This window comes from Hermetia illucens, chromosome 4 (assembly GCF_905115235.1).
Source record: "Hermetia illucens chromosome 4, iHerIll2.2.curated.20191125, whole genome shotgun sequence".
In the NCBI taxonomy this organism is placed as follows: Eukaryota; Metazoa; Arthropoda; class Insecta; order Diptera; family Stratiomyidae; genus Hermetia; species Hermetia illucens.
This window is the reverse complement of record NC_051852.1, coordinates 162,850,362-162,873,404: the sequence shown is the minus strand read 5'-3', so window position 1 is coordinate 162,873,404 and position 23,043 is coordinate 162,850,362. Positions and strand designations below refer to the sequence as shown.

The 23,043-nt window shown below is 43.9% G+C and overlaps 1 protein-coding gene across 5 annotated transcripts in view; it reads right to left on the bottom strand.

Moving 5' to 3' along the window:
* The window catches only part of LOC119655295 (D-beta-hydroxybutyrate dehydrogenase, mitochondrial), a 122,622-nt gene that overhangs the window by 36,123 nt on the left and 63,456 nt on the right, over nt 1–23,043 (bottom strand). For all 5 annotated transcript variants that reach the window (XM_038061115.1, XM_038061116.1, XM_038061117.1 and 2 more), the window contains exons 3-4: nt 6,614–6,817; nt 6,334–6,487 (exon numbers count right to left, since the gene is read on the bottom strand). In XM_038061115.1, coding sequence (XP_037917043.1) covers nt 6,334–6,487; nt 6,614–6,817 — 358 coding nt within the window. The remainder of the gene's footprint in view (nt 1–6,333; nt 6,488–6,613; nt 6,818–23,043) is intronic.

The following is a 23,043-nucleotide window of genomic DNA, read 5'->3' as shown; positions in this document are numbered from 1 at the left end:
CATCATCATCATCATCAACGGCGCAACAACCGGTATCCGGTCTAGGCCTGCCTTAATAAGGAACTCCAGACATCCCGGTTTTGCGCCGAGGTCCACCAATTCGATATCCCTAAAAGCTGTCTGGCGTCCTGGCCCACGCCATCGCTCCATCTTAGGCAGGGTCTGCCTCGTCTTCTTTTCCTACCATAGATATTGCCCTTATAGACTTTCCGGGTGGGATCATCTTCATCCATACGGATTAAGTGACCCGCCCACCGTAACCTATTGAGCCGAATTTTATCCACAACCGGACGGTCATGGTATCGCTCATAGATTTCGTCATTGTGTAGGCTACGGAATCGTCCATCCTCATGTAGGGGGCCAAAAATTCCTAACCTGTCACTTAGCCTCAATTCAACTCCTATCCTCAAATTTTAACAAATTATTTATCTAGATGTTACCTGTCCAATATTCCATAAGTAGACAACGTATTAAACTTTGTAAACGGAACCTTTTGATCCCCCCCCATTAAGGCCACCTCACAAAAGGTCAACATTTCCTGCTGCAATCAGTTAAGTAGACCTTCTGGTCTGATATCTGGCCATGACACATGAGGAGGCTACAGTGCAAAAAAAGACTGATCCTCCCCCACCGGAGGAAATGATGATAATACGATGGACTCCCAACCAGGTCTCTTATAAATTGAAATCTGCGAGGAAAGCTTAGTCCTTAGTAACTAATTCATGCAACTCCTTATTCTTTACAGTGACACCTGTAAGGTAAGGAAGGGAGAGTAGCCCTCCCCACAAACCGGTATTCCCATGCCTAAAACGCCCCTCCTCCCAAGCATAACGGGCAACCCGACTCCTACTCCCACTCTTTCCCCATTCTAAAGAACAATTCTTTCCCTTTCCCTCCTCCTCCCTTCCAACCATTGAAGCTCTTTACGATTGTTTTTTAGTTTTTTTATCTTTCTTCCAGGTGTCGCGCACTTGCTAAGTTAGCTGTTAAGGGTTCTGTCAGGTTAAGCATGTTTTAAATTTGTTGTCCATTATTTATCAATAAAATGTTGCAGTGTGACTTCAGAACTTATTAAAGTCAGCTTGAACATCAGCTTTTCAAAAACTTTCCGGTCCTGAGCAAATATCTTTTGTCATTTTGGGGTGACACTTGCTTCCCATAAGAGAAAGTTTTTAAGAATACTCCAGACGGGCAACCCCCCAATCCCCACGCCGTGAAGGTTGGATACGTATCAAAACAAGCTCATCCTGTTTTCTTCAATTCAGATAAGATTAAAACGAATGAGTTTGTCCTGCGGGAAAGATGACATTCAAACGTTGAGTCCGGATATATACGAGTAATATTTATATATGGACGAAACGGGGGTGATTCTTGGAAGTATAAAATGTGGAATTTCGAAGGTCATGCGACATTAAATAATAAACTCGTGGACAAAATCAAATGACGAATTGGTCCTCTAGGTAAGACGTCCTACAATCAACAATAAATAAAACTTTCGACTGATTTTGAAGGCAATCAGCTCTCTAGAATTATGTCTCCCCGGAAGGATTCAAAGCCTGTTAAGGGGGAATGGGGAGAATATATGATGATATATGACGGGTCTGAGGTAGGTAAGCATATTGGAAAAGAAAACTACATTATGTCCTTTATGCAGGACAAATGGACATTATAACAATTTCTCCACATTCTTGGGACTGAAAATGATGCATAGTTACATTCGACGACATTTTAGCTTCCCAAAATAATTTGTAAGCCTGAATCGTTTTTCGGTCAATTTGTAACTCAGGAGCTGATTGTAACATATTTATGAGGAGAGATTACTTTGTCGAAGGATTTACAGCTGGATATTTCATCTACAAAATCTTTATGGCCAAACTGCAAACAAAGATTACTTCACTGTCTTTTTGATTTTGGAAGAGGTACCTAGATGTCATCCGCGCAATCATCGAAAAATATAGATTTTCAAATATCGAATTAACCCCGAAAATGGAACAGAAAACACAACTACCAGTTTTAGGCCTCCTATTGAAGAGGAAGTAGAAGACGTTAAAGCTGAAAATGTACAAGAACCAAAAGACGTTATGTGGCGGCACATTGCAGGCGAGAACCACGACTGCATTGCCGGTGGAATCGTTTCCGCGACGCACTGTACTACCGCCGACACGGCTGGCGGCCTGTACTGCCGCCGACCCAGCTGCCGGTCTGGCACGAGCCCAGCGCGCGAACTTCCCGCTTTCTTGTTCGAACCGCCAGCGCAAGCGAAGCAGAAAAGGAAATTTAAAAGAAAGTTAAAATTTTCTGGAAATCTCGTTCATTTCATTATAAATATCGAGAGTCAATAGAGAATCCATTTCTGGAAAATCTCTTTCATTTTAGTATAGATATCTAGAGCCAACAGCGACTTCGAGAAACATTGGACCTGACTACTTGTGGCTTCCAAAATCAAATGAGTCATTTGCAGCTCTTCAGACCACGGGAGAACCTCCGAGAACCGCATGACCTACCGGATGCTAATCTTTTTCATATTTTCGGAAGGCGTCATGGAATATTTCCAGACTGAACGGATACACCAACCAGGCTCTCATCAGCACTCACTAAGCATACTCCGGACCAATAGCTCAAATGCAAAATAGCTTTCGATCTTAATGAAATTTACTTCTCGTTCAAGGAAAAAGCAAAACGTGGCTTCGACGTCGTCTTCAACAGTAGGAACAGTCAACTCAAAACGCATTTTTCAACAGCGACGAAGGCAATGAATATTCCTAGCTATTCAAATTGATCAACAGGCGCACTGGAAGAGAGAGAACTCGAAATTTTCTAGCCCAAAGCCAGCCCGCAACTAGGGCAAAAGCCATCCCAAAGCGAGACCGAAGCCAACCTAAAATAAACCCAAAATGAACTCGAGACTAAGCCAAAAGCCGGCCCAAAGCCAACCAGAAAACAGTCCAAAGCCAGCCCGAAACTAGTCCAAAAGTCAGCCTGCTGCCAGCCCAATACTAGCTCGGAGCCGTTCTAAAAACAAGCCCAAAGCCAAATCGTTAGTCGGCGTCGGCATCGACAACTGCCGCCGCGACTTGTACTACAAAAAGCGCTAATGTTAGGTGATGCTATGTTAATAATAATAATCGTTGGCGCAGCAATGCATATTGGATCAGGGCCTTGAAGTGTGTTAGACTGTAACGGTACACTACAGTAGTACACTGTAGGAGGCAATGTGGTCAGCATTACGCTCGCCCGAGATTGTTACCTTGATTTGACTCAGGTACTCGTTCACAGCTGAGTCGACTAGTATCCGACGTCAAATCACGATACAAATCCCAATGCCACCAAGGAGATTTGAACCGCGACCTTCCGTACGACAACCTTGTGCTCTAACCACGCAGCTATCCGGACCCATGATATATTACAACATCATTTTTGTAATGGGATGATGCTTGGTAATAGTATGATGTTCGGTAATGGGATGATGCCTGATAATGCGGTGAAGCTAGGTAATGCGATGATGCTTGGCAATGCGATGATGCTTGGTAATGCGGTGATTCTTGGTAATACGGTGATGCTTCGTGATGTGGTAATGTTAGGTGATGTTGTAATGTTTGAATCGCGCTCAGTGATGGTAATGTAATAGTATACTTTAAGGTGATATCACTTCTGTAATGTTACATACATCACCTACCCATAACTAATACAGAATGCAAATAGGTCATTAAGCCTCGTTGCATTCAATACAGTTTAAATATGCCAAACATTCTTGAAGGTGTACTTGATTTTTGGAATCGAGTGGTAATGACAGATGAGGCTCATGTAACGCTGATGAAAATCTACAATTAATCGAGGAGGCGTCTTAACATTCGCCGAAAGCTCCTATTTGGTGCGGTATATCCTCGGATGGAGTCATGGGCCTGTACACAATTTTTTGGCACCTGAACTGGATGAAAATGGCATTGATTTTAACAGGATGGCGCAGCGTGCCATATTGCTGGTGAAAAAATAGATTTCTTATTAACGTAGGATTCCCTGGTCGATTGATTTCAATTGGACACCACGCTCACCAGATTTAATTCCACCTGACTTTTTCCACCAGAGTCTCTCGAACACCTTAAGGCCAACATAGGCAACGAAATTGTCGGAATTGAACCAGAAACCCTCAAAAAATGATGTAGAAATATTAGAGGAAGACGGATTTACAGTTTCTTACCAGGACGAAGGCAAATCGCTGCCTGACTTCTGCCCTGGAAGAAGTGTGAACGAATCGGCTCGTAGATGTTAAGTGCTCCTTTATATATTCTAATATGCAGACCACGTCATGAGTGCGTGAATCAAAAAAGAGAGGGAGTAAGTTGCTTTCTATTTGATTCGGTCCGGATGAGTGTGACAGACAGACAGACAAACAGACAGAGATTGACTTGATTTTTATAAGGTGTTGTTTCACACGAAACCTTAAAAAGAGTGCAAGTGATTTCTGAAATCTGGTATGTGTTAAATAAAGATCACATTGTAGCCAAAAAAGTTTTTTCCTCATTGTTTCATCATCATCAACGACGCAACAACCGGTATCCGGTTTAGGCCTGCCTTAATAAGGAACTCCAGACATCCCGGTTTTGCGCCGAGGTCCACCAATTCGATATCACTAAAACCTGTCTGGCGTCCTGACCTATGTCATCGCTCCCTCTCAGCAGGGTCTACCTCGTCTTCTTTTTCTTCCATAGATATTGCCCTTATTGACTTTCTGGGTGGGATCATCCTCATCCATACGGTTTAAGTGACCCGCCCACCGTAAACCGTTGATTTTATCCACAACCAGACGGTGGTAGTATCGATCATAGATTTCGTCATTATGTAGGCTACGGAATCGTCCATCCTCATGTAGGGGGCCAAAAATTCTTCGGAAGATTCTTCTATCAAACGCGGCCAAGAATTCGCAATTTTTCTTGCTAAGAACCCAAGGTTCCGAAGAATACATGAGGACTGGCAAGATCATAGTCTTGTACAGTCAGAGCTTTGATCCTATGGTGAGACGTTTCGAGCGGAACAGTCTTTGTAAGCTGAAATAGGCTCTGTTGGCTGACAACAACCGTGCGCGGATTTCATCATCGTAGCTGTTATCGGTTGTGATTTTCGACCCTAGATAGGAGAAGTTGTCAACTGTCTCAAAGTTGTATTCTCCTACCCTTATTCTTCCTGTTTGACCAGTGCGGTTTGATGTTGTTGGTTCCTCATTGTTTGAAAGTTATTTTGTGTGAAAGAGAAATGATTAATATTAAGCACTTTAACATACTAGCAAGCAATTAAGTGCATTTCTACTAGGCGAATCGATGTCAGCAATTGAAAAATATTGCTGTATGTGATGGACACAAGCAATACAAAAAGATAATAAGACCTGTGCTATGCTATGGATGTGAAACATCGACCCTAATATACCCTAATCCAAGATATGGTTTTGAAAACTCATCGAGTGACACAGAAAGAATTAGTGGAGGCTGCTCTCAGCGGACTGTGTAAGCCGTATCTTAAGTGAAATTTTGGGTTCCAGAAAGTTGTGCGCGCAACGGGTCCAGCATTATTTAGGAATGTTCCAAAAACGCATCCGAATACAAGTTTCTCAGCAACATTTGGACCGTTCTAGTAAAAATTAAAAAGATATTGTATGTCAATTCATCACCCTGAGTGAGGTAATCCTCAACATCATGAAGGGCTAAGGGGGGGGTGTCGACCCGAACCTTCGGCACTGAAACGAGTTCGTCAGCAGAAATTAGCTAAAAGGTATTAGCGTCAGCGCTTTGGGATGCCAAAGGAATTTTGTTAGTGGATTACCTCCAAACTGGTAAAGCAATAAACCAAGATTATTACTGAAACCTTTCAGAACAGCTGGATATTGAAACTCAAGAGAAAAGACCTGGTTTACAGAAGAAAAAAGTAATTTTACATCTGTTTCCATAGCTCACAAATCTATAGCTAAAATTAGAGAATTAAAATAGGAATTGTTGCAACGTTTACCCTACTCGCGGGGCAAAGCAAATCAACCATATCATCGTCCTTATTGCTACTTTCTTGTTATGAGCATGAGCTCTCCGCATGACCTTTTAAGGAGCATATACCCTTTCTCAACTGTTCTATGCCAAAGAGTTCATCTTGTTTATATAGTTCACCTTTACCTCAATAGCTATGCACTATGAGCAGCATCACTGTGGCAGAATCACTAAAAACCTCTTTCCAAATAGTGCTTTCACAAAATGACAAAATTCCAATCCTCGCCCATTTTCATAAAATTTGCTATAATCTTCTGTAAAAAAGGTATGACGCACCTTACATACACGTCACGACATCTCTTACCTAATAGATTATAATCCAACGACTTTCGCAAAACAGCAAATGGAACCCATTCAATTTCACCGAGTGCAATCCAGCTAGCGCAATGTATGATACCCCACAATCCACTCGCGCCATAGGGCAAATGTTGCGAAATATACAATGAAGCTTCCAACATCTGTAAGGAAAGAGAATTAATAAAAGCCCAAGCTCAACAGCATATTTGAGTCCTGACTATGGGTTTGGTCCTGAAACCTTCCCAAAAGGACATTTCATATCTGAAAGCTTCATTGGATATCCTTACCGTTTTCTCTGAAGTTATGTCGAGGTGAACAATTTTGATGCGGCCCGAACATTCCTCCTTCAAGATTTGAGCTTCATCACAGTCAATTTCTGTAGCGAATCCTGCGTAGATTGTAAAACCTAAGTCGTCAAGTTTCTTTGCCAGATACCATGCTAGTGGAGATTCACATCCTGTTATGAGGATGCCTTTACCGGATGCCGAAACCTAAGGATGAGAAACATTGGATAATATTAAAATTAAGGTGAATATGTTGTATGTTCTTCAATTTGGTTTGAAGTAAGGAGTAATATAATATTTGAAAAAATATGCTTACAACCCCAATCTAAGTCCTGATTTTTCAGAACCAAAAAGGACAGATACAATTATTTTCGTCCTTTATATATCGATATTTTACTAGTTTTTCCGGCACGTATTATAAAACTTACTGAAGAGGAGCATCTGACTCGAGAAATACTGAGAGAAGGGAGAAGAGAGACAGAATACCATAAAGGATAATTGTGACTGTCTAAATAAAGCAATTCTCTGTTTCTTAACCAACTCCTCCTTCCTTCAAGCTAACACGATACCCGATCTGAATAATGGAATTGTAGCGATCATTAAGAGTCTCCATCGTGACGAGTTACGAGATCTTCCGGTAGGCGTATCCTTTCCAGGGAATAAGCGAATACTCGACGTGCAAACATGGACATGCTGATACTCAGGCTGAGTAAAAAGGAAGAAGACTCCTACCCGCGAAAAAATAGGGCTATGGGAAGGACAACCAAAACAAGGGGCTAATATAGAGGGAGAATGAAAATTGAAACTTATAGTGGCTGCAGCCTTTGGGAGGGGACAAGTAAGCTTCCGGTTGTCCATATACTTCGACAACAATGTCTCAGTTGTGGATTGCTTGGCTACCGTTGCCTATAGTACTGAAGCAATCTGGAGAAAGTCACCTCTTTCTAAAGGCGTACACTAGTCCCGAGAACACCCCATTACAAGGACACAGAAGGATGCTCCACAAGCTGGGCATTCGTCAGCTTACAGTGGGATATCAGTATCTGCTCAAAAGTGTGTGAAACATTTTGTCTGGCTGTCTGTTAAGAGAGCGTCTGGAAAACTATTAAACCCAGAAGTGCACGGATAGGAAACTAAGAAAAGAAGTAGTATCTAAATATGGACGAATCATCCTCTACTCTGTGTGGAAAAAAAGTAACAGAGATGTCTAAATTCAAAAGGGACAACCAGACTAATGCACGTCAGCGATGGTCAGAGTTATTATGGTCTTGTAAAATAGTACCATAAAGAAAGCAAACGTCATTCAGACAGCACAAGTTATGCCTCCTCAGAATTGAATAATAAACCCAGAAAAGGATTAGAAAGGGAGGGGACGATTCTTTTGGAACTACTGTCTCTGGTAAAAAATTCAAAAGCTGTGGCCCAGGAAGGAGGGGGCCAAAGCAACACAGAAAAGGAGAATATGGTCTGAATTGACTAGCATCCCAAAAAACCTACTATGACATATGTTGACATTTCCAGGAAGGCCAAAACCGATCCAGAACTGATGGACCTTAGAAAAAACATCAGCCGAATCAAGCGTTCCCAAATAAACGAGTAACTAGGGAGTCTAGGCTAGCCAGCTCAAGACCTTTAGGGGAACAGGATCAAATATGCACCAAAAGGCAGGAAATTAATGTGCAAAACAAGCCATTGATGAAGTAGGAAGATATCGGCGAGGCCCTGAAAAAACAATTCGGACCTCTCAAATTGCTCGCAGCTGGTAAAATGAGAACATGTTGGTTGCTCATTGACTTCAGAGCAGACGTCTCGCAAGCATTTCTTTAGATATCTGGAATAGCGACGGTATGCACCGGCGACTGCGATAGGGCAATGTATGCTCTGCAGTGGGAGAGAGGACGTCGATTGTCGAACTTGTCGCAGGCAACCGTAGATACCTAGTATTTCAGAGAGCCATACACGCAATGAGTAGATGAGATTGGTACACATCCACCTCAATCATTGCCTCAGTGAGTGAGTGCAGGATGTACTCTCACAATCCATTTTCGAGAAAGGTGTCCAGAGCCATAATTAGAGAGACTTACCGTGGGCTTGGGCCAAAGATGTAATTAGCAAGGAGGCGTCTGGTTTCAAGTCATCTTTAAAATGGTGGACTTCCCGACAGTTGAATTTTCCAGGAGAAAGATATATACAGCTGCGATGCTCCACCAAGAGTGACGATGGCACAACACGAGAAAACGCTAGTTGTTGGTTCGGGTGTATCAGGCCGGAACCACTAAATCATATCAGGTAATTTCAATACATCAGCTATGGACTGAGGCAGTTGAATCACTAGCTTTAGGGGCCGTTTTCTGCCCCAGACTTTCGCAGAACACTCGGCTCCAATAATCGCAGCAAGGAGAATAGTTTGGTTTGCCAGTGAGCACTATACATGTAGCAATAATTAGGCAATTTTCCTCTAAAGCGAAAACGGGCAATATGGGGGTGGGGGGTTGGGGAGGTTGGTATCTCCTGAGTGGAACATAGCGCGTCAACCACGCGTACGCAACATTCGTGGTTTGAAAAAATGCGATCTAGTTCTTTCCTGGTCTTCTCGGGGAAAAATACATTCCTTGTCTACTGTTCTGCGCTATGTGGCTCTACGGCCCCCCACCCGACGGCCACTCTGAAAAAAGGCATTCGTCGCTCTTTTCTAAAGTATAATTTATTCACTGCCACATATATGTACCAGTAACTGGTCCCTGCGCCAACTCAGCTCAACGTATGGGATTATCCCTGGGCGGTATCAGTGGCACCGCGGAGACAGGCGTTAACCAAAGCCCGGTGCTTTTCAATAACAGTGGTAGTCACCTTCTATATGCTGCTCCCATATAACAGTAAAGAAAGTATATTTTGGTGCGGAATAATTGCAACTTAAAGTTAGTGCTGAGATATCTGCATTTTCAAAATTTAGTAAAGACAGCGAAGGCGGATTTAGTGCAGTTAAATCGTCAGATGTCATCTAGGCCACTGTTGGCAAAAACGACAAATCTCGACATATTATTTAATGCATCCAGGATAATTTTTACCTTTGCGAACGCAAGAAGCAGCCAATCACCTCCCCTCTCTCTCATTTGCCGGAGTCAGGACGGACTCGGGATTGTAACTATCATCCCATATCTTCCACTAACTGGCAAAGACCTCAGATTCCAAAAAATGCGGATGAGAGGATGAGGTAGCTTTGGTGAGACAGGAGGAGCTGCAATGAATAGCTCGAGAGCGAGACCGTCAAGCCCAGTGGCCTTACCCCGCTTGAGAGCGTTGATGGCTGAAATAAAATGCTTTTTATTTGCAGGAGTAGTCCACATCCGCATGGAACGTAGAACTTCAGCAGATATTGTATGCTTTAGAAATGAAGTGGAATGTTCCCTCCACCTCTTACGACGCTCATTGTCTTCTTTCCTTCGTGGCACGGTATATGTAGCGAAGTCGTACTAACTATTTTGGGCAGCTTCTGCTTCCCTAACTAGCGCAATAAGGAATTCTCTCTGGCCTCTTTGAAGCGTGACCGAAAACCGAATTTGCTCCGGAAAAAGGAGCATTTTCTGCATCCAAACAGCAAATAGTTTTCCGTCTATCGAAAAACTGTTCTGTATAGGGAGGTGGAAGTCAAAATTAGTCCATGAAAATTTTCGCAGGGGATACGCTAGAGGAGTTGCTATTAAAAGGCTATAATCCTTATAATGCAGTTTAAAGAAAGGCACTACAAATAATGAGGCGCATAACGAGAGCCTGCAACGCTGCCATACTGAAACGGTGAATCCTGATCTTTAAGCAGTCAGACCACTAGACTAAGAAATCGCAAGAGTTGCTGTATGGCATTCTGTCGATCAGGAAGGCTATAACGATCTAGGAGAAGGATGGACTACGGTGAGAAACGGGAAGCGTATGTAAACTTTCGAAGTAGGGTTAAGAGGGCTGCGTACCAACGAGCGGAGGACTTTGCACGGAAGTAGACAAAAAAGCCTGGTAAACAACAGACTGGATTTTTATGAAGAAGCTGAGGTGGAGAGCGCCGCAACTGACCTTCCTGTATCTTCTTCTCAATATACTGACGGCATTTTTTTCCGGCATAAAGCGGACCGCAAGAAATATAAACAAGCGTTAGTTGTTGGCTGGACGTCAAAAATTCATTCAATTCAGCCAATTAAGAATGGATAAGAACCTCTTTAGCTAAAACGGTTTGCCAAGTTACTTGGCTAATCTAATGAAACTCATCTATCGGAAAGGGCACTTTGGTACGGTACGAATGGGGGACCTCAACAGTATGTCGTTAAAACAAGAGTACCAGATGGCTCAGTGTTGGTCCTTTCCTAATGGAACGTAATGTATAATTGAAACTTTGTCCTTCCTTGTCCTATGGCAGAGCGGACTACGGTTACTTAGGTACTTAATCTAAAGTCAAGTTAACTTCACCAGATATCCGTGCTATGGCTCTGAGAAAGGAGCAAATACCAGCGTATCGTTAGCACGGATGATGCCTAACATTGCAAGCCCGCGTTACAGACGCCGATTATTTGTGATTGGGGTGGGTCGCTTAACACTATTTTACGCAGCATCGGCCTGGGAGGAGATAAGGGTGAATACGACGTACCGTCTTGTAGCGATAAGAGTGCGTAGCGCCTTCATTTCAAATTCAGGCGAGGCAACGTGTCTTGCCGCAGGTATGTTAGCAAAGAGATCCTCTGGTATGTAGGGCATGCGATGCAAGGAAAGGAGGGCATTATTCAGGATGGTCGGGAATATAAATGAGGCGGGCAGCTGCCTAAATCGAAGGAAAATTTATATTCTTTCTAGGCGGTATCTGGAATTATTGATACCCAGGGATAACATGAAAACCAGGGTTCACTTTGTTAAGAAGTTTGAAACACACAACCTGGGAGAGCGTAGATGTGACATATGGCTTAAACCAGCAACAGCAACAGCAGGTGAATTCTAAACTAGTATGGGAATGCCTTGAAAGACTGAATACGCACGGCGCGTCCAACAAGCGTTTGGATACGCTGGGTTCCAGGCCATGTTGGGTTGGAAGGAAATAAGGCAATGGACGAACTAGCCAAAAGGGGAGCAGGGACGCCTAGGAACTGGTCGGCCTACCAGGAATGGAATAGGCTAGGGTGCTTATTGGGGGATATGAACCCAAGTGCACGAAGGATTGCTTAAACCTCACCAAGAAGAACCTCCGAATCGTAGTGGGAATTCTCAATGGTCACTGCCGGCTAAAGTATCACCTAGGGAAGCTAGGGATATCTACGGACACTGCCTGCAGGTTCTATGCGGAGTGTGATGGAACCCGTATACACGTTCTGGGACAGTGTCCAGCACTTGTGCAACGTAGCTCGAGGCATCTCGGAGAACATTTAATACCAGATGAAAAGTTGAAAGATTTGGAAGTTGAGAATATGCTAAAATTCTTAACGGTTATAGGTTTGCTTGAGATCTATGATTAATAGGTACACTTTAATCAGTAAAAGGGGCAGTTCTTTAAGGACGCGATACGACTTCCTCTTAACAGAATAATAATAATACCTAAAGCGTTCAGTTTGCGGTTTCCCGACTTGTTTAAACTTTCCTAGGGTCTGATGAACTGCTCCGCTTTTAACGAGAACACCTGCCGCCCTGTGTCTCGTGCAGCTCGGGGGCTGCTTCTATTCCCCGATTTCTAGACGATTACAACTTATAACGCAGAAACGTTTGATCCGTTAAACTTCTCTTCTTTAGGTAGTTTTAAGTATAGGTTGAGATTATTGCTTGCTCCTCCTCCTGCGGGCAATAAGTAATTGAACTGTTCTGTTTGGAGTCCGCTGAATAAATAAATAGATCAATTCTGGTGGATGCAAGACCTACTTAAATTTTCACCCAACGAATACATTACCAGTGTTGAAACGCAACACCACGATTGAGGCCGGAAAGTCTTTGTTCGCTTGATCTCAACCACAACCCCCATAAAACTACCACTAAGGGCCCGACCACAACCAACCGAGGAATTCTCCTGAAACATTGGAATTCAGGGGCTATCCCGGTTCCTATGGTACCAGTATACCTCTGCTAAGGTTCATTACCCACTGCCACTTCAAATGAGTCCCCGTGCAAACTCGGGTCTGATCACGTTAATAGGCCTTTGGAGCATTCGGCCAGCAACCAATGTCAATAAAACGTTTCCCGGTGCCACCACTATGGAAGCTCTCCTCGGCCACTTAGTTTTGATTTGGCCGACAAGGTTCCTGCCCCGTCTTCTTCACCGCTACCTCTGAGGACCAGTGTTCTTGTAAGGGAAGAGCAACGCCTTATAAGTGAAGACATGTTGTCGAAGAATTTCTTACCCATGGGGGCCTGTTGGCACAGAGCAACACTCGCTGGACTCACAGAATCATACAGGATATTTCAATATGGAATGAACGACGCCACAGCGAAGTAGATTTCGGTCTAACGTAGGTTTTAAAGGGCCACGGAGGGTATTGCAGGTATCTCTACCGATTTGAGTATAACGATTCACCATATTGAACAAAATGGCCGAACATTGTAGAGGACGTAGAACTTGTTTTATTTCAGTATCCGAGGTTTTCAGTTCGAAGGGCTAATTTGGAAACTATAGGTACACATCGTGGGGCATGTATTGAATTCAAAGTGGGTATGGACTGAAATTGCAAAGGTAACAGTCATCTGTAAAGAGCTTGGGCAGAAGGAATTCAGTCGGGGCCATTTCATGGCAATATATTCCAGCTTGACCCAAGGACTCCTGCAAAGTTTACACTCTTCCTCTACTGCTCTGCATCATATAGGTCTAAGATGAACCAATCATTGGTCATCCGGAGGTAGTGACTTCCAGTGTATGGCATAGCCAGCAACGAAGTTTTTGTCTTTTGTCAGTACATCCACGAGTATCAAGTCTGTATGCTGACGAAGTTTCTGATTTACATTGCCTAATGCTTTTGAAACCACATCAGGATCTCAAATGTGACTTAATTGGGCTTTGTGTCATCTTTACTAGTTTGGCGCATCTCAGCTGGCGTTCCCCCCTTAATTCAAATTTGACATTTTATCACAACGTCAAAGCTTGTTTAAATTAAGACTTCTTAAAATTAATTAAGGACCCACTTTTAAGTAATTAGTTCTGCCAATCTTGACCATAAAATCCCCCACATAAAAAAAGTTGATTGGGTTTGAATCGATTCCATTTCTTTTCAGCATTGTATTTGTAACAATGTTTCATCGTCATCCCATGAAACGCCCAATTTACTTTCACTAGCTCAGCACCAGTTCATGATCCCAATAAATGTACAGGAGTCGTCCCTACCTGTCATCTTTCAATATTTTCCAACCGTTCACGTTTACTTTTTGCCATGGCTCCCGGCTTTCATTACTAAACTATTCCACAAGCCATTGAAGACAATACAGCGCTCATAATGCCATTTACTTGATTCGTTTCGTTCTACTCCTTTTCACCCTCGTTACTCAATCTGTTCCATTTTTCATGAAACAATCCTGCGGGAATTCCCTCGTCCACCTTTTACAAGATTGTCAGGGCACACTCGGTCTGCATTCCTGTTGCATTTCGTCCCTGGCGGGCTGTATAGATAGTCACTTTATTTCTATCTACCTCGTCCTCGTCCTTGGGCTTTTGGTCATGGTGTTCGTCCTTGTTCCGAGTTTCAATTACGTAAACGGATGAAAAGAATGAAAACGTCACCAGCAGAAAGCAGAATAAATGTTATTCTTGTTCATGATTTTGGGATTTTAATGATATTTGTTTGTCTTAATTAGAGGAACGCAGTGAGAGATCCTTTCCATGTTGTTGGTGTTGCAAATTTAGAAGCATCGAAATAATTGAATTAGAAACCACTGAGATAATTTGATTTGTACCGGGATTTCCCAAAGTGCCTGAGGCAGGCCAGCTGGAACTCAAACTATATCGAACAGAAATAATGCTTTGTTTACAAATTCAACTTGCTGAAGGCTCGGAGCTGTTCAAAGTTAGGAAGGCTATTTTTATCCGGTGTTGTCCAAAGTTCAAGGCAGAAGGATATGTTTAGATTAAAATATTATGGGCTAATTTGAGAATTTTATATTCTGTCGGAATAAACCAGTGATTTCCTATATTTATAAAACACATTGTTTCTGTCTGCAGGGTAACTGAGTAAACGGTTTGAATTAACAGCTGTCAACTGCTGAGTATCCACTAGACTTTGTTGCGATATATATGGTTGCGTTTCACTCTTTGGTGGGGTATAGCGCGTCAGTAACGCCTACGCGCCATCGTTTGCGGTTACCCGAAATGCCCTTCAGCTCTCTTCATGACTTTTCGAGACGCTCGCACTCCCCATCTACTGTTCTGCTCCAAGTGCTCTTGGAGCGATCCACCCGTCGGCCATCTTGGGAGAGTGGATTCCAATGCCCGACTCCACTCTCCTGTCGCTCGCAAGCCCACCAAGTTCAGCTTTCGTAAGGCGAACTTCGAAGGTCTGAACTCAGTCCTGGCGTCAATCAACTGGGTCCTCCTCCTCTCTCTGTTTACGTGTGACCAAGCACTCAACACTTTCTATACCATTTTATCTCATCTTCTTCCTTCTTACCTTACCTCCTCTCCTAAGTGCTTATGCTCTTACCCCGTTTGGTTTACAAAAAACTACGTCAAAAACAGACTGCGACAATGAAGTTCCTGTCTTCTAGAAGCGTTGCTGATTTAGTTTTTTTCAAATCTCTTCGTTCCTCGGTCAATTCCTTAATACGTAAGTCCAGAAACGAATATTTGTCCAGCGTGGAAGACTCACTAAAGCGCGGAAACCTGAAATCTTTTTGATGCCACATTCGCAACTCCCGCTGCCCTGCCCAGATATCCCCTCCGTCCATTAAATTCTCTGGCTTCTCAGCTAACTCCCCCAAAATATCTCGTGATTTACTCTGCCGCTACTTTTCGTCAGTCCATGTTCCCCCTCCTTCCTCCGAATCCCTCCTGATAGTGGTTGTAGCCTGCCCTGCATCGACTACCATTCCACTTCTTTCCCTTATCCTTGTCGAATACCTCATTGGCAAACTTGATGCCAATGTCGGACCTGGCTACGATGGTCTTCCAAACTTCGTTTTGCTCAAAACTGGTAAGTCCATCTCCCTTCCTCTATCTTTTATTTTCCACAAAAGCCTCGAAGAGAATCATTTTCCCGGGTTGTGGAAAGAGACTCTCATCATCCCCATTCACAAAAGTGGCGATCGTTTGCTTGCCGAGAATTATCGTCCCATTTTCCTCCTCTCCTCCTGTTCCAAAATCCTGGAAAGATATGTCAGCGACTGGTTATCCGCCCACTTTGGCCAACACATATTGAAAGAACAACACGGCTCCCTTAAACGTAGGTCCACTGCCTCCAACCTGCTTGAGTTTACCAACTTTGTCGCCAAATGTCTAAATTCACGGCAAGAAGTGCATAGCATTTACACTGACTTCGCGAAAGCCTTAAATCACAAGATACTTCTACCAAAACTCTCGTCCCTAAACGTTCCCATACCACTTGTTTTATGGCTTGCCTCTTACCTTTCCAACCGATCCTGCCGCGTCTCTTTTGACGGCTGTACTTCCCGTTCCTTCTCCTCCTCTTCTGGCGTCCCACAGGGATCTATTCTGGGTTCCTTGTTATTTTTATTTTTTATTAACGACCTTCCTCCCCTCCTTACTTGTTCCTGTTTGCTCTATACAGACGACCTTAAGCTGTTTTCCGCTATATCGTCGCCTATGGATTGTGTTTCCCTTCAATCTAACCTGGACACTCTGGTTCGTTGGTGCTCGACTAATGGTTTAGCGCTAAACGTCAGAAAGTGTTACTCTATGTGCTACTCCCTAAAATCGTCACCCACTTCTTTCTCCTACGTTTTGACACCCATTGCCTCGATGTCATCAATCGAGCAGCAAAATTGTCAGGCTTTACACTTCGCTCATCCTCTGATTTTGACTCCATCCAACCCACCTTAACTCTCTTCAATTCCCTCGTGAGGAATGCCTTCCAGTATTGCTCCGTTATCTGGTCACCCTCCCGTAACTGTGATTGTCTTGCCCTTGAAAATGTGCAACGTAAATTCACCCGTTCCATCTTCTTTGAGAAAAGCTTCCCTCGTGTGGAGGGGTAGTCAATACCCCTCCTGCCTCCGCTTTCTGAACCTTCCCTTCCTACAACAGCGTAGATCCTATCTGGATCTATGCGCATTCTTAAAACTTTCCTCGGGTCTGATGGACTGCTCCGCCGCTGCCGAGATCACCTGCCATCCTGCGTCTTACAACATACGTAGCGCAGATATTTTCAACGTGCCCTTCGCAGAGCTCGAAATCTACTTTCATTCCCCGATTCCTAGGCTTTACCGAAATTATAATGCAGAACAGCTTGGTCCTTTTAACTTCCCTACTTTAAGTAGTTTTAAACGTAGGATAAGTTTTTTGCTTCCTCCTCCTCCTGAGGATAGGTTTGTTATCCGTTAAATTAAATAAATTAATTAATCTCCCGATCACAGTGTGTACGAGTGGCACACCTGAGCGCCGATTAAATTCTTCATTTAAGATAGTGTCAGGCCAGCGCTTTTCGATGATGCGACGCAGACAGGTATTGCTCCAAGCTTCCGCGTAACAGTGGAATTCATGTGGAAACTGCTGTACCTCAAAATGTGGCTTTTCTCGGAGAAATCAAACACCAGGGGATCAAGTCTCTGGCGGTATGGTGTTGGGGAAACCCCATCATACGCGAACTCCGGCATACGCTTCTAACTGTTTTAGACTAAGTTTATGTCGAAAAACATAAAGATTGGTCAACTCAATCTGCAGCATGTCAAAGCCTCCTTCGATCTGTTGGCAGCAAGGGTGACAACGCTGCAGGACTTCCTCTACATTTTTCTGGTGCAACAGCCGTGGGTTCGGTTTAATAGAATCTGTGGCATTGGATCAGAAAAGGAGGCTAGAATCTTCTACAATGAAAGATCCACAAGACCGAGAACTTGTGTCCTGGCATGAAGACAGTGGGAGACAACCGTGCTGAGACAGTTCTGTTCCCAGGATTTAGTTACGGTCACCGTACAATATCAGATAAATGGCGAAACGAAAAACATCATAGTTGCCTCCGCTTGTTTACCCTATGATTCTTTGTATCCTCCACCGACGCAAGAGCTTAGGGATCTGGTGGCGTATGCAGAATCATGTGGTCTCGAACTCTTAATAGGTTGCGATGCGAATGCTCAACATGTCTGTTGGGACAGTAGCAATTGAAATCCAACAGGAGATAAGCTATTTGATTTCATCACTTCAGCTGGTCTTATGACTGTAAACGTAGGGTGTGCCGCTACGTTCGTGGAACCGAGAAGAAACGAAGTAATTGACCTAACAATCTGTACCTCAAAAATGTTAGAGTTGATTACACACTGACGAGGTCTCACTGTCAGATCACCGATACCTGGAATTCAATCTGACTGTTGCGGGCGAACAGTCTGCAGTACAAAGGCAGAACCCTAGGAAAACGGATGGGACAAAGTTCAATGATCTTCTCGGCAATAAAGTACAGTTCCCAAGGCGACTAAGGACTCCTTTAGCGCGGAATATGAATTGAAAACTCTGAACTGCAGACTTTTAGAGCGCTAGGCTTGTCCTATTTCCCGAGGCCAAAGCGGTAAAACGGTTCCTTGGTGGAACCGGGAACTGCAGAAACGCAGGAAATCAACCAGGCGACTTTTGAATCGTGCTTGTAAAAGCAATAAGAACGAAGACTGATTAAATTTCAGGAACTCACAGCGTGGATATAAGAGGCTCGTTAGGTGTTCGAAACGAGACTCCTTTAGAGCGTACTATGAGGAACTGGAAGGCGAAAGAGACAGTTCAAAGGTGTGCAGACTCCTTATAGAGGATGAGTTGGCCAAGTTGGATTCTCTTAGAAAACCGGATGGTACTTTCACGAACTCCAGACTGGATTCAGTACGGACCCTTGCTGAAGTACACCACCCGGCAGAACGGGTGAAGGAAGTGGCAGGGGGAGAGTTGACGGTTCTTCCAACCCCTTCAACACGCAAGTGCTGCAAGGGGAACTGGCATACTGCGAAAGCAGTTGCTACCCATGAAAAGTGAGAGCTGCCATACTGTCCTTTGAACATTTCAAAGCATCTGGCATGAATGGCATCTATCCAGCAATGCTAAAAGAAAATATGGAGCACTTAGAGCAACCTCTAAAAAATATTTTTCCAGGATGTATTGCTCTGCGCTACGTGCCTTCTTCTTAGCAAAAGGTTGAGGTAGTCTTCATAAAAAAACCTAGGAAAACTGACTATTCTAATCCAAAAAACTTCAGACAGGACAGCTTGACTTCATTCTCGCTGAAAGGTTTGGAGAGACTGATAGAGCGTCACATTCGTGGAAACGCACGTAGGTCGCACCCACTTAATGAAAACCAACATGCTTACCAACGTGAAAAGTCCTGTGAGTCTAGAGGATGCAACTTTGAATGGTGAGTACGCGAGGGGGGTGTTCGCGGACATTCAATGGGCTTTTGACTGTGATGCCTTTTCATGTGATGCCGCCAGAGCCGCTGCTGTTGATGAAGCTTTAATTAAGTGGATCCATGCAATGCTAACGCTGAAGTGGGTATCGATCGCTATCTGACAGCAGAAGCAACGAAAGGCTGCCCACAAGGAGGTGTACTTCCGCCACTTCTGTGGAGTAAGCTGACCGACTCACTATTATGTGAACTGCAAAATTTGCCAATACATGCTTGGTGCCTCAGACATGGTCTTCCAGTTAATCCAAATAAAACCACAATGGTATTATTCACAAAAAGGCGAAAACTGGATAGATTTTGCCTCCCTCAGATGAGGGGTACTACCCTTCAACTCTCCGAAGAAGTGAAATATCTGGCAGTCACACTAGATAAAAAACTTCTCTTGGGAAGAAGCATGTAGAGGTAAAGGTGAAACGAGCTTATGAGCTGTGCAGACGGACCTTTGCCTCGACATGGGGACTCGGGTCATATGTGGTAATTTGGATATGCTGTCATTAGGCCGATGTTCGTTTATGCATCCATAGTGGGATGGGTTAAGGTGAGACAAAAAGGTTTTCCCCGTAAACTAGCCACACTGTAAAGTACTGTGTGTCCGCCATGAGCACCACATTCGGCGCAGCTCTAAATGCATTACTCGATTTCCAACCGATTAGATCTAGACAGAGAACTGGAAGACTTACTGGGAGTACTGAATCCAATTCTTCCAATGCCTCCCAAATTGTGTCCCTGAAGCGTAGGGAGAACTGGCAAGTCCTAGAGGAATGCGTGGCGGGATATACGGAAATCTTCTACACCTATAGCCCAAAAACAGAACAGGGTTCGGAATTTGGAGTTTACCTCTCGAATAAAAGCGAGAAGTGGGCTCTTTCTCTGGGACAACATGCAACGATTTTTCAAGCTGAAGTATATTGAATGGTTGAATGGAAGATGCATCACAATCTGCAGCGATAACCAGGCTGCACTAAGGGCGTTAAGTAGTCCTTTAATCAGCTCCAAAAACTCGACCAGCACCTTTGACAATCTCGTTTCTCTCCCAAGTTTGGGATGCGTTCACTCTTTTTCTTTTCCCAGACTCCCACTGTCTTTCCTCCTTGTTCCCGCAAAACCTGTTCAGGGACACCTTCAAAAAGACAAAATGGTCTGAGGATGTCAAAGAAAGGTGGGAACCTCAGTCAAAGAAAGGTGGGAACCTCAGAGGCCGCACCTCATTCAAGATCTGAGGCAGAAGAGGCAATAATCGGGACTGTGATCCGTCGTAGATCTCCCCCCCCCTTGATCACGGCACTCGGGTCCGGAGACGTACGACCCCACGCACGCGTTTGAGTCGTTTTTTTTTTATTTTTCAATTTTAGCTCAGGTTCTGGTCGGTATTCGTTAGGCCGTCGCGAATTCCTTAGCATTGTCTATTTTGTAATCCGGTACGGATCCACGCATCGGTATAGACACGTTTATTTTGTATTAATGACCCCTGAGGGATCAAAGAGGTCAAAGGACTCCCCCCCTCCTTGTTCCTGAGCCTGACTAGCACAGAGGCATGCAAGAACGTGTCGACCGAGCACTTTGATGGAGCTTCAATCTTTGCGGCGGACCTTCACGGCCAACTTCGCCAACTTTTTAGGTTTCTGGGATAGCTCTGCCCTCTGGCTCTTTGTCGGCCACTTAGGATGATCGCTCCGATCATCCTACCCAATAAAGTTCATTACAAATGTAGAAACCATTTGAGCGGTGGAACTATTCTCAGTACCTGATAACCGTGTACGGATGCCTGGGGGATCTCCCCTTTGTCGGAACGAAACAGGCAACTGGAGTATCAGTAGCATTGGCTAAAGGTGTCCACATAAATTGATAACAAGCTTTCCATAATGACAGGTGATAGAGCCTAAATGTCGTTAGATATACCGAACTGTTCGTGTCATGCATAACGTAAAGTTTATTCTGTCGAAAAGCAAGAAGATTTGTAGAAGTATTGGGAGCAATCTGACTGGTCGTAATTCACTAGCTGGACGAATGTTCAGAATAGGGACTTCAGAAGATGTTTCGTGGCCTTAATGTAATGGGGAAGTGGGATTCACAGAGCATTTTGTCTGGGAATGTCCCTCCTATGAGCGCATCAGATATGAAACCTTTAGCGCTGATGCGCTCTAAATGCAGCGGGTAATGTCATGTCCACTGACCGAAATCCAGTGATACATAAGCGAATCCGGAATATTCTGTTGGACGGAGAATCAAGAACAATGTATTACTAGGCGCTGAGTGCTCCGAGTACACCTTTGGGAAGGCATTAAGGAGCACCTCGAAAGTTTGACTAACGATGGCTTCCGCTTTGGATCCTTCTGTACTGATCAGTATGGGGACTTCACAACTCCGCTTCACCTGCTCTTCTTTGATTTCGAGAAGGCATTTGTATTCTATGCAGGAGGGACATTCCCGAAAAATCAATAGTCCTTTTTCAGGACGATGTGAAGGGTTATTATGAAACCTAATACCGTCAAGCCTTCTCAATTACTCTAGTGGCATTTTCATACTATATACTGAGCCATGGAGCCTGGTTTGATGGCTCCGGATTTGACAAGGAGGCACACAAGGTCAAACTGATGCACACACAGATTCACTTCTGCATTGATGGGCACAAGCATCAAGGACGTTGATCAATTTGTCTATCTTGGTAGCGTTGTCTTTCCTGATGAACTGAATGTTAGCCGACGCATTAACAGGGCTAGAATTCGATCAACATCAACGGCAAGTTAAAGTTGTCCCGCGCCATTGTTTTCTCTGTGCTGTCATGTGCGGACAGTACATGAAAAATGAACACCACAATCTCTATCGTGTCATCGGGGTACTCTGCCCCGACCCAATCTCAAACGAAGAATTGTATTGGCTTATGGGCCAGTTGTCGGTAGGCATTTCGAGGAAGTAGAATTCGATAAATTAAAGAAAGAGTAACAAGCACGTTCCTAGTTATACCATATAATGGATTCCACTAGTCAAGAGAGACCGGCAACAGGGTAGCCCTATAAATGCATGGCGCAGAACAGTTGAGGAGGAGTGTAAGATTCACGGTAAGACCAGAAGGGAGCCGAAACATATTTCAGTAAAAAGGCGGCAATAGTGCTTAAGTATAGTTGACATGCTATACCCCATTTAGAGGATAATGGCAACCACATGAACCCAAACGTGCAGTGATGAACCTGAGGTTGAAAAAGGGGTTCCCTTTGAGTCAGGAGGACCGGTTGTGCCGTATAGGTTAGCTCCATTACATATTCTCGTTCGCTTGCTAATGATTGTCTAGACTGTTTGGTTCACCATATTACCCATCTATCTTTGGGGGTTTTCTTACGAGGAAAGCTGCTGTAAATGTCCCCACTCCTGGATAACTTGCAAAGAGAGGGCATAGTTATTGGACGTTTGATTGAACAGTAAAACCTTTCGGGCACCGTTCAATGCTAACGACTTCTTTACTACTTTTGCACTGAAGTCATCTTCTTTTTCTTCAGCCTTTGTCCCGTTCAGAAGCGGGGTCGGCCCGTCGTGATCGGCTTCGCCATTTAGCTCTACCGAATGCCTGATCTGGGTGCATTGAAGTCATCTTGTTGAATATTAGTAGCTGGCACAAAGGTTCCCAGGGTGGGACTTTTCGAACGTACATGAATGTGGATTGTATCTTCCACAGTAACTTAGAGAGGTATCCACCAGATTCTTTGAAAAATTAAGCCATCTTTTCTCAGTAATGGTGTCAAGTGTTTGTATACCTAAGTAACCAGCTACTCATTATAAAGACCGCCGCCCCAAACTAGCTTTTCTTTAACGAAGTGGCCTCCTTTATTTAACATACTTTGGGATCCAAGTCAATACGATATCCAAGTAGCATTGATGCAAAAG